The 12,530-nt window shown below is 60.2% G+C and overlaps 1 protein-coding gene across 4 annotated transcripts in view; it reads left to right on the top strand.

The window, feature by feature from the left end:
* The window catches only part of TP73 (tumor protein p73), a 45,998-nt gene that overhangs the window by 16,128 nt on the left and 17,340 nt on the right, over positions 1-12,530 (top strand). For all 4 annotated transcript variants that reach the window (XM_070046826.1, XM_060289540.2, XM_030880709.3 and 1 more), the window contains exon 3: positions 10,504-10,752. In XM_070046826.1, the coding sequence (XP_069902927.1) occupies positions 10,504-10,752 (249 nt within the window). The remainder of the gene's footprint in view (positions 1-10,503; positions 10,753-12,530) is intronic.

Raw genomic sequence — 12,530 nt, 5'->3', positions numbered from 1 at the left:
GTTTTGAGGCACAGGACGCAAATGTAGAACAGTACGTGAAGGTTGCGGCAGCCGTTCAGAATGCAATCCAGTGCTACCGTGTCATCTATGATGAGAAAAATAAGAGCTACTACCCAGACATCGCTGGATCGTTTTTTCAGGAGGGTAGATGGAATTGAATCCAGCAAGGAACCAAAACCTGTGCCATCAGCGTCAGGCGTGAGTGACATTGCAGCTCGCCCTCCGTCTCCTACAGCTGACGATCCTTCAGCTCTACCCTCTCCCACCTCCTCTCCCTCCTCCAGTCAGTAACTCTTCTTGCCTGTTCACTCGACGCCAGCCCCTGTATGCCAGCTGTTGTACTACACTACTGTACTTTTCAAGGAACTGTACTGTAAGATTAAAAATGTTTTTTTTTTTTTTTTGCGGTACGCGGGCCTCTCACTGTTGTGGCCTCTCCCGTTGCGGAGCACAGGCTCCGGACGCGCAGGCTCAGCGGCCATGGCTCATGGGCCCAGCCGCTCCGCGGCATGTGGGATCTTCCCAGACCAGGGCACGAACCCGCGTCCCCTGCATCGGCGGGCGGACTCTCAACCACTGCGCCCCCAGGAAGCCCTAAAAATGTTTTCTTTATTTTTTGTGTTTGTTTTTTTTAAACTTTTTATTTTTTTAAATTAATTTATTTATTTGGTTGCACCGGGTCTTAGTTGTGGCAGGCAGGCTCCTTAGTTGCGGCTCACCAGCTTCTTAGTTGTGGCATGTGAACTCGTAGTTGCGGCATGCATGTGGGATCTAGTTCCCTGACCAGGGATCGAGCGTGGAGTTTTATCCACTGCGCCACCAGGGAAGTCCCTTGTGTTTGTCTTTTATGTATTAGTTGTGTGAAAAGTATTATAAACCTATTACAGGACAGTGCTGTATAGCCGACTGTGTTAGTTGGGTGCCTAGGCTAACTTTGTTGGACTTAACGAACAAATTGGACTTACGAACGCGCCCTTGGAATGGAACTCGTTCGTTATGTAGGGGACTTACTGTATTTACCGTATTTCCAATTTTTGCAAAGAGGTTCCCTGCTGGACCACACAGCCAGGCCTTGCAATGGACCTTGGGCAGCTTGAATACCGGTGCACAGAGGCTGACCTTGGGGGGCAGCCTGGAGCCTGTTCCCTCAGGGCTGTGAGGGCACTCTACAGGCCCTGGGGCAGCGCTAGATGCATGGTGGGTGCTGCAGGCCGCAGGGGGAGTGGGGTGCAACAGACAGTGCAGGGGTAGGCAGCGTGGGCGTGTCTGCTGGGACCCAGCAAGCTCTGGAGGGACGGCGGGAGGGAGGGAGTTGGGAGGAACTGTGAAACTTCAGGCTGGTGGGTCGCCACCTTGCACATCTGGGAAGGTCACGGGTAGATTTTGCTTGGAGCTGCATTGGGGACTCTTGGGGTTTTTTTGGGAAACATCCTCACTCCCCGTTGTCAGGGGTCTCAGGGAAAACGTGGAGGACAGCGATAGGGCCTCCCCGGCAGCCGGGCCTCCCCTTCTGGGGTCTCGAGGGTCCCCTGCCTGATCCTTGTAAGCCTGGCTGAGGTCCCAGAGTGAGAGGAGCCTTAGCGGGGAGCCCAGGCCAGCTGCCGCCAACTTGCTGGCTCTGCACAGAGCAGCCGGGGAGACCTGCTTCAGCTTCTAGAAAGAGCTGAGGGTCACGGGTGTGAGATACTGCACGCGCTTAGCCAGGGTGGCCGTGGAGCGTTTGCTGTGGCTTCACAAAGGCGTGGACAGTTATTTTGGAGGCTTATGGCCAGAGGAAAAGGGGTGCCCCCCTCCCCCAATTAAAAAAGACAAACCTTGATCCTTTAGTTCCTTTCAGTCTGGTGGGACCTTAAATACTGCTGCTCGCAGGACCCTCCTCTGTTAAAAACGCACAGGCTGGGACTTCCCTGGTGGCGCAGGGGTTAAGAATCCGCCTGCCAATGCGGGGGACACGGGTTCGAGCCCTGGTCCGGGAAGATCCCACATGCCGCGGAGCGACTAAGCCCGTGCGCCACAACTACTGAGGCCGTGCGCCACAACTACTGAGCCCATGTGCCACAACTGTTGAAGCCCGCGCACCTAGAGCCTGTGCTCCGCAACAAGAGAAGCCACTGCAATGAGAAGCCCGTGCACCGCAACGAAGAGCATCCCCCGCTCGCTGCAACTAGAGAAAAGCCCACGTGCAGCAACAAGGACCCAACGCAGCCAAAAAACCCCAAAAACCCAAACCAAAAAAATAACTTTTCCAACCCTTTCATAAGAAAGGGATAAAAAGACCCAACCCTTTATGGAATAAAAAAGGTCCAACTTTCATCTATTAAAAAAAATATATATATAGGACCCTCCTGGAAGGAGCAGGGACACAGGTGCAGTCCCGGAAAGTGCCCCCCAGGGACACTCCTGGCTTCTCTAGAATCCGGCAGTTCAGCCCCAACCCAGCCCCACGGGCAAACCAGCGGCAGCATGGGTGCCCTGGGACCCAGGGGGCAAGCGTTCTGCTGTTCTGCCACTGTCTCCAGGTCTCCCGGCCTCCTCTCGAGAACAGAGTAGGCAGTGGCCAAGCCATGCAGCTGGGCCACTTGGAAAAGCCAGGGCTGGAACAGGCCAATGGTGGCTGGGTGCCCTGGGATGGGCGGGGACCCCAGCACTCCCTGGAGGCAGGACCAGGGCGCTGTCTCACAGGGCGAAACTTCATCCCTGCCTGACGGGGAGGAGACAGCTCTTTGTCAGACTGTCCCCCTCCAGCCTGCCCTCTGCCAGAAGGGGGCCCATTTTAAAGAGCCAGAGGCAGGTCCTCTCCCCTCACCGCCCACTGCCAGCTAGCTTGGCTCCCGTGGGGACAGGAGCTCCTGGTTAGCAAGCGCTCCGTGCCACTTCTCTCTCCAAGATTCGCCTCACACGCTGGCTGTCCTCAAGGTCTGCAGTCGTGCCGTGGCTCACACTTTGGGCACCATGGACTGAACGGCTGGACAGCTGCCCGTGTGAGCTGCAGGTGTCCTGGACACTCAGCAGGTTCTTAATGCAGAAATAGGAGCTGGAATAGGAGGAAGGTGTCTGGATGGGTTGTACACTCTGGTGGAGAGAAATTAGCTTAGCAGGAGCCTCTCACCTCTGAGCTCGGGGCTTCCGTGCTGAGGAGAGGTTTCTCTCTCCCGACCCTGCTCCCTGGACGGTGGGGATTCTGTAATTACGTGTCTCATCTTGGGTCCCTGTTCACGCTGGCTGCCAGTCTGCCCTTGCCGCCGGGCAGCCTCCTTTGCGCTTTCGAGTTGTCCTGTCATTTCTGTCCCTTGCTGAGTCCCTCCTGATCCTTTCTGGGCGTGGAGGGAAGGGTACACTATGACCTACTGGATCATTCTCTGCTGAACTGAAGTAGCACTGGGGGGGGGGGGGCATGGGCCCAAGCTGCCAGAAAAGGTCAAACCGCCCACCCCGAGATGGGCCCTCAGATCCCTGGGCGGGCGCCCTGAGTAATGGTCTTCTGACCACACCTTGAAAGAACATTAAAAGCGTGAAACCTCCATTTCTGCCGGAAATGCAGAAGAATGCAAGATGAGTGAGCTGGCCGTCCCATGGCTTAGAAAAGAAGGAGCCAGAACCAGTGTTTCTGCGATAGCCATGCATGTGGCAGCTCCCAGGACCGTGGCCATCCATGCCCACCTGGGGGCAGGTAGGGGGAGAGGGAGCCGGTAGGAACGACAGCAGACACGTCTATGCATTCCGTGTTCGGGCGCCATTCTCGGCTTCTCAGTGTATTAACTGCTGGGCCCTCACAGAAGCCGTTGGTAAGAGGTGGGCATGGATGCAAACCCACATGGGTGTGCATATCATGTTACTGAACCCAGAGAAGCAGCAGAGGAAGTCCTTGAACACCAGAACAGGTGGAGAGAGCCTGGGTGGCTTCAGGGAGGAGGTGATCCTTGAGAGGTGGTACAGGTAGGAGAGACAGTATTGGGAGTAGGTGACTAGCACGAGAAAAGGCCCTGTGTGTGGACCTGCAGTGTCGAAAGGAGGCCGGAAACTGGGGCTTCCTGGGAGCTGTTATCACTGCCCAAAGGCGAGCGAGTCCTGTCTTTCGAATCTTTGTGTCCTTGCGGCCGGGACGGACAGATGCTTCCTGAGCCAGTGTTTGAGCTCCGCATTCCCCAGTTGCCCCCGCTTGGCCTGGCTTCGAGTCCCCTCCACTGGGTGAGGCAGCCTGAAACCGTAAGCCCCTGGGGACATAACCAGAGTCGTTTTAAACTTTACTGACAAGTTTTTCTGTTGCCACGTTCACCAAAAAAATCAGCTTTGCTCCGGAGAGCACGTGTGGCGCCTCCATGCAAATCTGTGCTGGGTCCCCTGGCCCAGCCCCTGGGCAGCCCCTGGGCAGCGTCGCAGCCCGTCTGCACGGCCCTCGTCTAATCTTAGCGTCCTGGAGCCTTGCTGAAGGTGGTCGTGGATGCAGGGAGGCTAGAGATTAGGAGGGAATGGGGACACAGACTGTCAAAGACAGTTTATTTCCCAGGTACATCCCCCCAAATCATTTGAGATGGTTTACAAATTCTACATAGATAATCACATAAAATGGGATACTTCTAAACCCACAAAATCCAGCTCACAACGAAAGGGTCGACCTGGTGAAGCGGGAAGAGCCCAGGCCCTGGAGAAGGCTGGCTGGGACGGCCATCTGTGGGGGTCAGAGGAGGGTGCCGGGGAGCCGCCTCCCTGCCCTCACGGGGAGCTGGCCAGCCCCCGTGCACTGGCAGGGGTGCCGGTTGGCGCAGTGTGGTCACTGCCACGAGGGTCTCCTGGAAGGGCTGCCATGGGCTGGAGCTGCCTTGGGCCGCAGAGTGCGCCCAGCACAAGAGTGGGCACAGTGGGCCTGTGTGATTCGGGGGGCCTACTTGGGAGTTCCAGGGTCTGGTTCATTCAGCCCGGAGTTTCTGCGCGTCCAGTCTGGGGCCAACCTGTGTGCGGGAAGGCCCGCAGCAGATCTGCAGGGACTGGGCAAGAGGCCCCTGAGGCTGGGGGCTGGGGACCTGGGCCCCGGGGCAGCCCCCTTTGGACCTCTCTCCGCAGCTCCTCGGGAAGCCTCCTCCTTTCCCTGGGACTCCGGAGGCTTTGGCAGCGGCAGAGCGGGATGTCCGTTCAGGGGCGGGACCCCCTCAGCCCCGCCCCATTCAGCCTCCTCCCTCTGCAGATGGGTGGCCACACCTGAGGTCTAAGCCCGGTGCCCTGTCTCCGCGCGTGTTCTGGGCCCTGCGTGAGAGCACACGCGTGCACATGGCCCCCCAGAGGGGCCCAAGGTGCGCCCTTGCCTGACATGGAGCAAAAATAGGCCATGCTGGATTCCTGCCTGAGAAACGCTGACCCCAGGAGCAAGCCTGGCTGCCCTGCGGAGGCTGGGACGTAAACCCAGGCACACGGTGTGGGTTTGCAGACGGCCCGGCCTGTACCGGGAGGGCAGTCTGACCCCCCTCCCCCGGCCCAGCATCTGGCTCTAAGTTGACAGAGAGCCTCAGAACAGTTTGTGGAGCAAATGGATGGACCGCCTTGGAGGGGCTGGAGAGAGTGGCCCCCAGGGCACCGTCCTGCTCCGCCGGAGGCACTGAGATCTGAGAGGGAAGCCCGAGACCCCCTCCCAGAACTCCAGCCCAGCGTACTGGGCGTAGGGGCCTCCGAGGCTCAGAGGCAGGCCTGGCGCTTCCGGGGTTGCTGGGGAGAGGCCACCCGCTGGCTCCCGACTCCCGCTCGCTCGCGGCCCTCCTTGGGTCGGGCCCAGGAGCCCTGCGCGCGCATGTAGGCACATGTGGGCCGCCGCGGGCCAGGCGTGTCCCAATCAGCCCACTCTCTTGGGAGTTCTTATTGAAAGCCAAACAAACCAAAAACGCCCTGGTCTTGCCTGAGTTCCTCCCTGTTGCCAAGCGGGTCTCGTCTCAGCTTCCGGGGGCCTCTGGTTCTGGAGAACCCCTACCCCTGCCGGCTTGGGTGCAGCCGCCTTGGGCACGACACTGGCCTCCCCTGGGGTCCAGACTCCCCTGTTTAGCAGCTGGGTCTGTGTGGGGGTGGCCCCAGCAAAGCTCCCTGCCTGGCGGGGGAGGAAACGCAAAGTTCCCTGTGGGTAGGGAAGGAAGGGCCTTTCGAGGTGAGGAAGCAACACTTCCTAATCTGCGCTCAAAGCCTCAGGGAAACCAGGGGGACAGACGTCTCTGCTGTCTCGCTGTCTCTCCGTCTCTCCGGGTGTGGGCAGGGGTGTCCCTGGGGAAGCAGGACGGAGGGAAGGAGCGGCACTGGCGGTCTGTCCCGACAGCATCCGCCCAGCACAAGGCTAGTGTCATCAGGCTCCCGCAGAGAAGGGGGGCTCCCCAGGCCCCCAGACCACAGGAGGCCCCTGAGCCTGACACCTTGGAGAGCTGGAGCGAGAGGAGAGGAGATGAGACCCTCGCTGGACGAGGGATGCAGCGGTCCCACATCCCATTAGGACTCCTTGTGGCGGCCGGCTGGAAGCCTCCAGGCTCCCTCTTGCTTTGTGGCTGCTGGGCGTGGAGATCCTATCAGCCCTGCTCCTTTTGGTTCAATGACTAATTCCCTGGCACTCGCCTCAGATCTGTAAAGAATGTGGACAAGTTAAAATCTGAACACGGTTGTCGTCGTGGGGCTGCCTCCCCCTTCCCCTGAACACGGTTGTCGTCGTGGGGTTGCCTCCCCCTTCCCCTGAACTGGGAGGCAGGGGCAGTTTGCTCTGCTGGCCTGGACCGTCCTCCTGTTGGGGATGGAGCCGGGGGAACAGACATGAAACCCCAGGCTGGGCTGTCCTTGCTAGGGATGTGGAAGGCTCCCTGCAGCCCTTGGTGGAGCGAAAGGGAAGACCCTCCAGAGGGGTCGTGCTCATCACCTAGAAGAGAAAGGAGATCTCTGGGGGTTGAGTTGGCAGGCTGGGACCCCTCCCCCCAGGACCCACCAGGTTCTCAGCCTCCTGCAAGTGGGAGAAGCAGGCTCACATCCCGTCCTCATTCCTGGGCGTTTGTATGGTGGGGTGGGGGGCATCCTGCTGCCCCATGCATCTATCTATCCATCCATCCCTCCCTCCCTCCATCCAGCCATTCATCCACCCATCCATCCATCATCCATCCGTCTATCCATCCATTCATCCATCCCTCCATCCCCCCCTCCATCCCTCCATCCCTCCATCCCTGTGCCCACTTGCTCTCTCATTCAGCAACCCTCCTGCGTAACCACTCTGTAATGAGAAATGCGCTAAAACCCCAAAGGACGTGCTAATAATTCATAATAATAAAACAATAACAATAGTTACAGTTGCGAGTCCCTCACTGGCCACTGATGGAGGACCCTGTCCAGTGCCGGCCATCCAGTAGAAATGGGACGCAAGCCACACATGTAACGTTGCATTTTCTTGTAGCCACATTAAAAATGGTGAAAAGAAACAGTGAAAATAATTCAAGAATTTATTTTGCTTTTCCCAAACTATGCTCATTTCAGCAAGTGATCAATATGAAATTGTGAATGAGATATTTTATTCTATTCTTTCCATTGGCACTAAGTCCTTGGAGTCTGTGCCCTTATGTCCACAGCACAGCTCAGTTCACACTGGCCACGTTTTCTGTGCCCGTGCAGTGGTACGTTGATGACCCGTGGGACAAGGTCTGTCCTTGTCGGGTCTGAAGTCCAGTGGGGAGGCGTAAGTGGGGGGGGACGCAGAGCAGTGCCGTCCTGGAGCAAGGGGGTGTGAAAGCACGTGGGGCCCCCACCCGGGCCCTCTGGAGGCGTTGGCTGTCACTCCCCTCACGCCCACAATGGCCCGGGCCAGGAGAGGTGAGGCTTGGCCGGGTCCCTCAGTTGTTTTTATTGAGTTATAATTGGCATACCACACAATTCACCGACTTAAAGTATACAATTCAGTATTTTTAAAATATATTCACAAAACAGACTCACAGACTTCGAGAACAGACTTAGAGTTGCCAAGGTGGGGAGTGCAGGGTAGGGAAGGATTGGGAGTTTGGGATTAGCAGATGCAAACTATTATTTACAGGGTGGACAAAAAACAAAGTCCTCCTGTAGAGCGCAGGGAACTATATTCAATATCCTGTGATAAACCATCATGGAAAAGAACATGAAAAAGACCGTGCATGTGTGTGTATAACTGAATCGCTTTGCTGTACAGCAGATGCTGGCACAGCATTAAATCAACTCTACTCCAGTTAAAACAATTCACAGGTATATGGACCCATCACCACAGTCCATTTGAGAGCGTTTTCATGGCCTCAGAAGGGACCCCTGCACCTTAGCTGTCACCCCGAAGCCCCACCCCAGCCCTGGCCGCCCCCATCTGCGTCTGTCCCTGTGGGTTTGCCATCCCTGGACTTTCATGTAAAGGGAACCGTATGGCGTGTGAGTTTTCGTGTGGGCGCCTTCGTGTGGCGTGTTTTTGCATCTCCTCCGGGCTGTAGCATCAGTAGCTTGTTTCTTCCTGATGCTGGAGGCATAACATTCCGTGGCACGGACTCGGCATCTGTTTCTCCACCGGCAAGGCAGGCGAGGCAGTGGGCACTGAGCCTCCTTCGTCTTCCAGGCGAAGCCTCAGGAAGTTAGGAAGGCCTTTGAGGGGACCGCCGACCAGGGAAGGTGGCCTTAGTGGGGCGGGGAAGTGGGGTCTGCCCGGCAGGGGGCGCCCATCCCACTGGTGTTGGGGCCCTAGGTTTACAGGGTGGGGGGAATGGCCCTGGAGGTTCAAATAGAAAAGCCTGAGAGCCACCCAAGGGATCTGTCAGGTGGCAGTTTCGGCCGGGGCCTTGTGCCAACACCCTGACGGCGTTGCCCAGTCTGGCTGTCCCCAGCGGGGAGGGCATGGGGCCGGGCCTGACGGCTGGTCCGCACTGGGTGGCAGCGGGCCGTCAGGGCTGGAGCATCTGAGGGAGGCACGGTGGGGGCAGGAGGAACGGGGCTGGGGGGGCGGGAAGCGGCTTTGGTAAGACTCAGCCGCCTGTCGTCCATCACCCGTCACCTCCCTCCCCCTCGGTCGTCACCTGTGCTGAGCTTCCTCCAGGCTGGGCAGACCTCAGGAGAGGGTTTCCCTCCCCAGGTCGGGAGGGGGCCCGGGGGGCTCTGTGATGTGGACACGGGTGTGCCTCCGGGGTGCCGAGCTGCAGGGGCCTCTGGGTTATGGAGCCCAGCCTTCCTGACGTGCAAGAGGGAGCTGAGCACTGGGGTCGCCCCGCGGCCGGGGTTCTCCCCACCATCCAAGGAACTTGAGGGGACAGAGTGCTTGCCTCGCAGAAGTGGGTGCAGAGCAAAGGGGCCCCTCGCCCGCTGTCCGGTCTGCCTCTCCCCTCCACCCCTCTAGGGGGACTCCAGGCCCTCTGCCCGCCAGATGCAAGTCCCCCCAGTTCACGGACCCCCGGCGTTGCCATCCCCACACCAAGCCTCAGTCTCCGCATCTGCACATCGGGGGCAGTAGCGCCCGCCCTCCCTCCGAGCCTGGCTGGCACAGAGAGGAGCTGTTTAAACACTTGCGGTTAGAGCAGGCCTGGCCCGTGTCAGCTACTGTGTCACCCTCCTGTTGGAAGCCTCCTGATTGCCAAGGTGGGTCTTCCCTGCCAGCCCTCCAGGGGAGATCTGCTCTGCCCTGGATGCAAGACGCTGAAGCGTGGGCCGGCGCCCGCCCCCTCCCTTCCTCGCCGGGGCCTCCCTTAAGCTCCTGACAGGGGCTGCTGGTCCGGATCCCACAGAGGGTGACCAGGGGACACGCCCACACCACGAGGCTAAGCGCTCCTGTTCCTTCTGTGTGTGGCCCCGGAGGGGGCTAGGCTGCCAGTGCCCTGGGGTGGGCAGAGGGTGTGGACCAGGCAGAGCTGCTAGCGGGGGGAACTGGGGGTCGTTCAGGTGCGGGGGGATGAAGGTAGCCTGTCGTCACAGAGGCCCTTCGCAGGTGGCCTCAGCCACCGTCCTTCAGCCCCCAGCTCTGCCCCACCACCTACGGGGCTGGACCGAGGGGCCACATCTGGCCTCCCAAAGCCTCTTGGGCAGACAGCCCCTGCACCGGAGCCTGGGGTGTGCCCACCCTGCGCGCGCGCGGGGGCCGCCCTCTGCCCTGCTCCCGGGGGTGGGGTCTCCCCAGCTTGAGCTGTAACGGTGACAGTAGGAGGCGTGGCTCCCTGGGCCGGGTGCTGCCCCTGGGGAGTGCAGCCGGGCACCCAGGGTGTCAGTCGGGGCTGGGAGCCGCCCCCCCGCAGGCCGGTCCCCTCCAGGTGTGCTCGGCGGAGCCCCAGGAGCCCAGGCACTGGGAGGCTGATGGAGAGGGGAGGGCGAGGTGAATATGTCAGTTTATCCCAACACAAGTAGTGACCTGTCAGGTGGGCCCCCCCCACCCCCCGAGGAAATATTTGGGATGACTGAGCTGCTGGCCCTTTAAGGCTCCTGTAACAGGACACCTCCCGGACGGGATGGCTTCCACTCTCCAGCCTGACTGTGTGTCTCCCCCTTCCCTCCTCCCCTTCCTGCCAGTCCCAGTTCCATTTGCTGAGCAGCACCATGGACCAGATGAGCAGCCGCGCGGCCCCGGGCAGCCCCTACGCCCCGGAGCACGCCGCTAGCGCTAACGTGCCCACCCACTCGCCCTACGCGCAGCCCAGCTCCACCTTCGACACCATGTCGCCCGCGCCTGTCATCCCCTCCAACATCGACTACCCCGGCCCGCACCACTTCGAGGTGACCTTCCAGCAGTCGAGCACAGCCAAGTCGGCCACCTGGACGGTGAGTGGCGCCCGGCTCCGGCGGTCCCCTGAGGGGCGCACGGTGGGGAGGGCTGCCCGCGACCTTGGCACCCAGGGATGGCACCGTGCACATCCGTGTCCGCTCAGGGCTCCCACCCGGCCGGGAGGCGGGTCTCGGGGCCGGACAGTCTGGGCGTGCCCGCCCCTCGGACGGCCGCGTGGCCAGAGTGGGCCAGCCTCCCACAGGGCCCCAGAGGAGATGGACATGCCCCTCCCCCTGGCGAAGACAGAGGCAGACCCTTCTCACGAGGACTGTCTGGCCGGCATCCCTGAGCTCAGTGGGGGCTCTGGCTTGAATCCTGTCCTGGGTGGGCAGCAGGCTCACAGCTCTGACACCTGGAGCTGTCTGAGGCTGGCGTCGGGGCCCACGGAGGCCACCTCCTCCAGGCAGTGCAGGGCTGGCCAGAAGTGTCTGTTGTAGGCGGGTTTCGGCTTTGCCCACTCCCTCTCTGGGCTGTCATCTCCAAGCATGGGTGTCAGGGATGGAGCCGCAGTGCCGCGGACCCCAGGTCCTGCCACCGTGCCCTTGGGAACAATCTGACCCCCCTGTCGAGATGGTCGAGATTTTGCCAAGCTTGTAACATCCCCCACACCCACGGCTGCTCCCCGAGAGCTGTGATCTGCTGTTGCCCTCTCTGAGGTTGTGTAAACCCTTGAAACTGCCTGCAGCCACGAGGTAGAATCTACTATTGTCCCATGTCAGAGTCCAGGACGCCGAGGCACAGGGAGGGGACGTGGCCCGCTCAGGGTTATGCAGGTGGTAAGTGGGGGCACTGGCATGGGAACCTGGTGGCTGGCTCCTGCGGCTGTGCTCCCAACCACCGAACTGCACTGTCCATACTGCGGCTGGGAGAGGAAGGTGCTGCCTGATGTCCCCGCTAGGGCAGAGTAAAGGGTTAGGGACACCAAGACCCCCGGATACACTGCCGGCTTGCCTCGGAGCCTAAGGCATTGGGCAGGAAAGGGTGCGCCAAGGACCCTCCAGGTCTGCCCGCCCCCAGGAGGGGAGAGTGAGCCTGGCTCTGGCGGTCCTGGCCGTGGGGCCACATCCCCTCCTCTGGGAACAGCAGCTCCGTGCTCACACCGGGCCCCTGGGAAAGGACCCTGGAGCAAAGGAGTCCATGCAGGGTGGATGCACTCCCTCCTGCCCCCGAGGGAGTGCTGAGCTGGTGACACCGAGGTCCTGCCGCTTTGAGAACCGGTTCCCACTGCCCCCACTGCCTGCTGGCCAGGCTGTGGCTCTCCCGCACTCCTGGGGTGGCCAGAGGTGGGGCGGGGAGGCAGGCAGCCTGGACGGCCCCCTGCAGCTACCTCTGGCTCTTGCCTGAGCCATGGGCTCCCGCAGCTGCCGACCCATTGCTGAGTCAAGGCTCAGACTGACTCCAGGGCTTCCAGTGGCCGAGAGGGGCATCTGCTCCCGTCAGTGCCCAGATGTCCTCATCTGGGAATCTTCACTCCATCTCCATTGGTGGAGGTGATAAGGCTTAACCGGGACGGGCTTAGCGCAGTCGGCGCCGGCATCTTCATTATTTCCTTGGATGATGGGGGTGGGGGTGGGCTGCCATGGAGCCTGGTCCTCCTGGACAAGGTTGTTTAGCCAAAGCTGCACCTGCAGGAGCTTCTTTATTGCCTGTGGGGTCCTGCTCCCCACACCCCTGCTTTGAGGTCTGGCCCTCGAGGCATCCCTACACTTGCACGTCTCTAGTGACAGGAGGCTCACTACTGCCCCTATTCCACATTCTGACTTTTGCTCCCTAA

This window comes from Globicephala melas, chromosome 1 (genome assembly GCF_963455315.2).
Source record: "Globicephala melas chromosome 1, mGloMel1.2, whole genome shotgun sequence".
NCBI classification, from domain to species: Eukaryota; Metazoa; Chordata; class Mammalia; order Artiodactyla; family Delphinidae; genus Globicephala; species Globicephala melas.
Note: the sequence above shows the minus strand (reverse complement) of the source record. Positions and strands in the feature narration are given on the sequence as shown.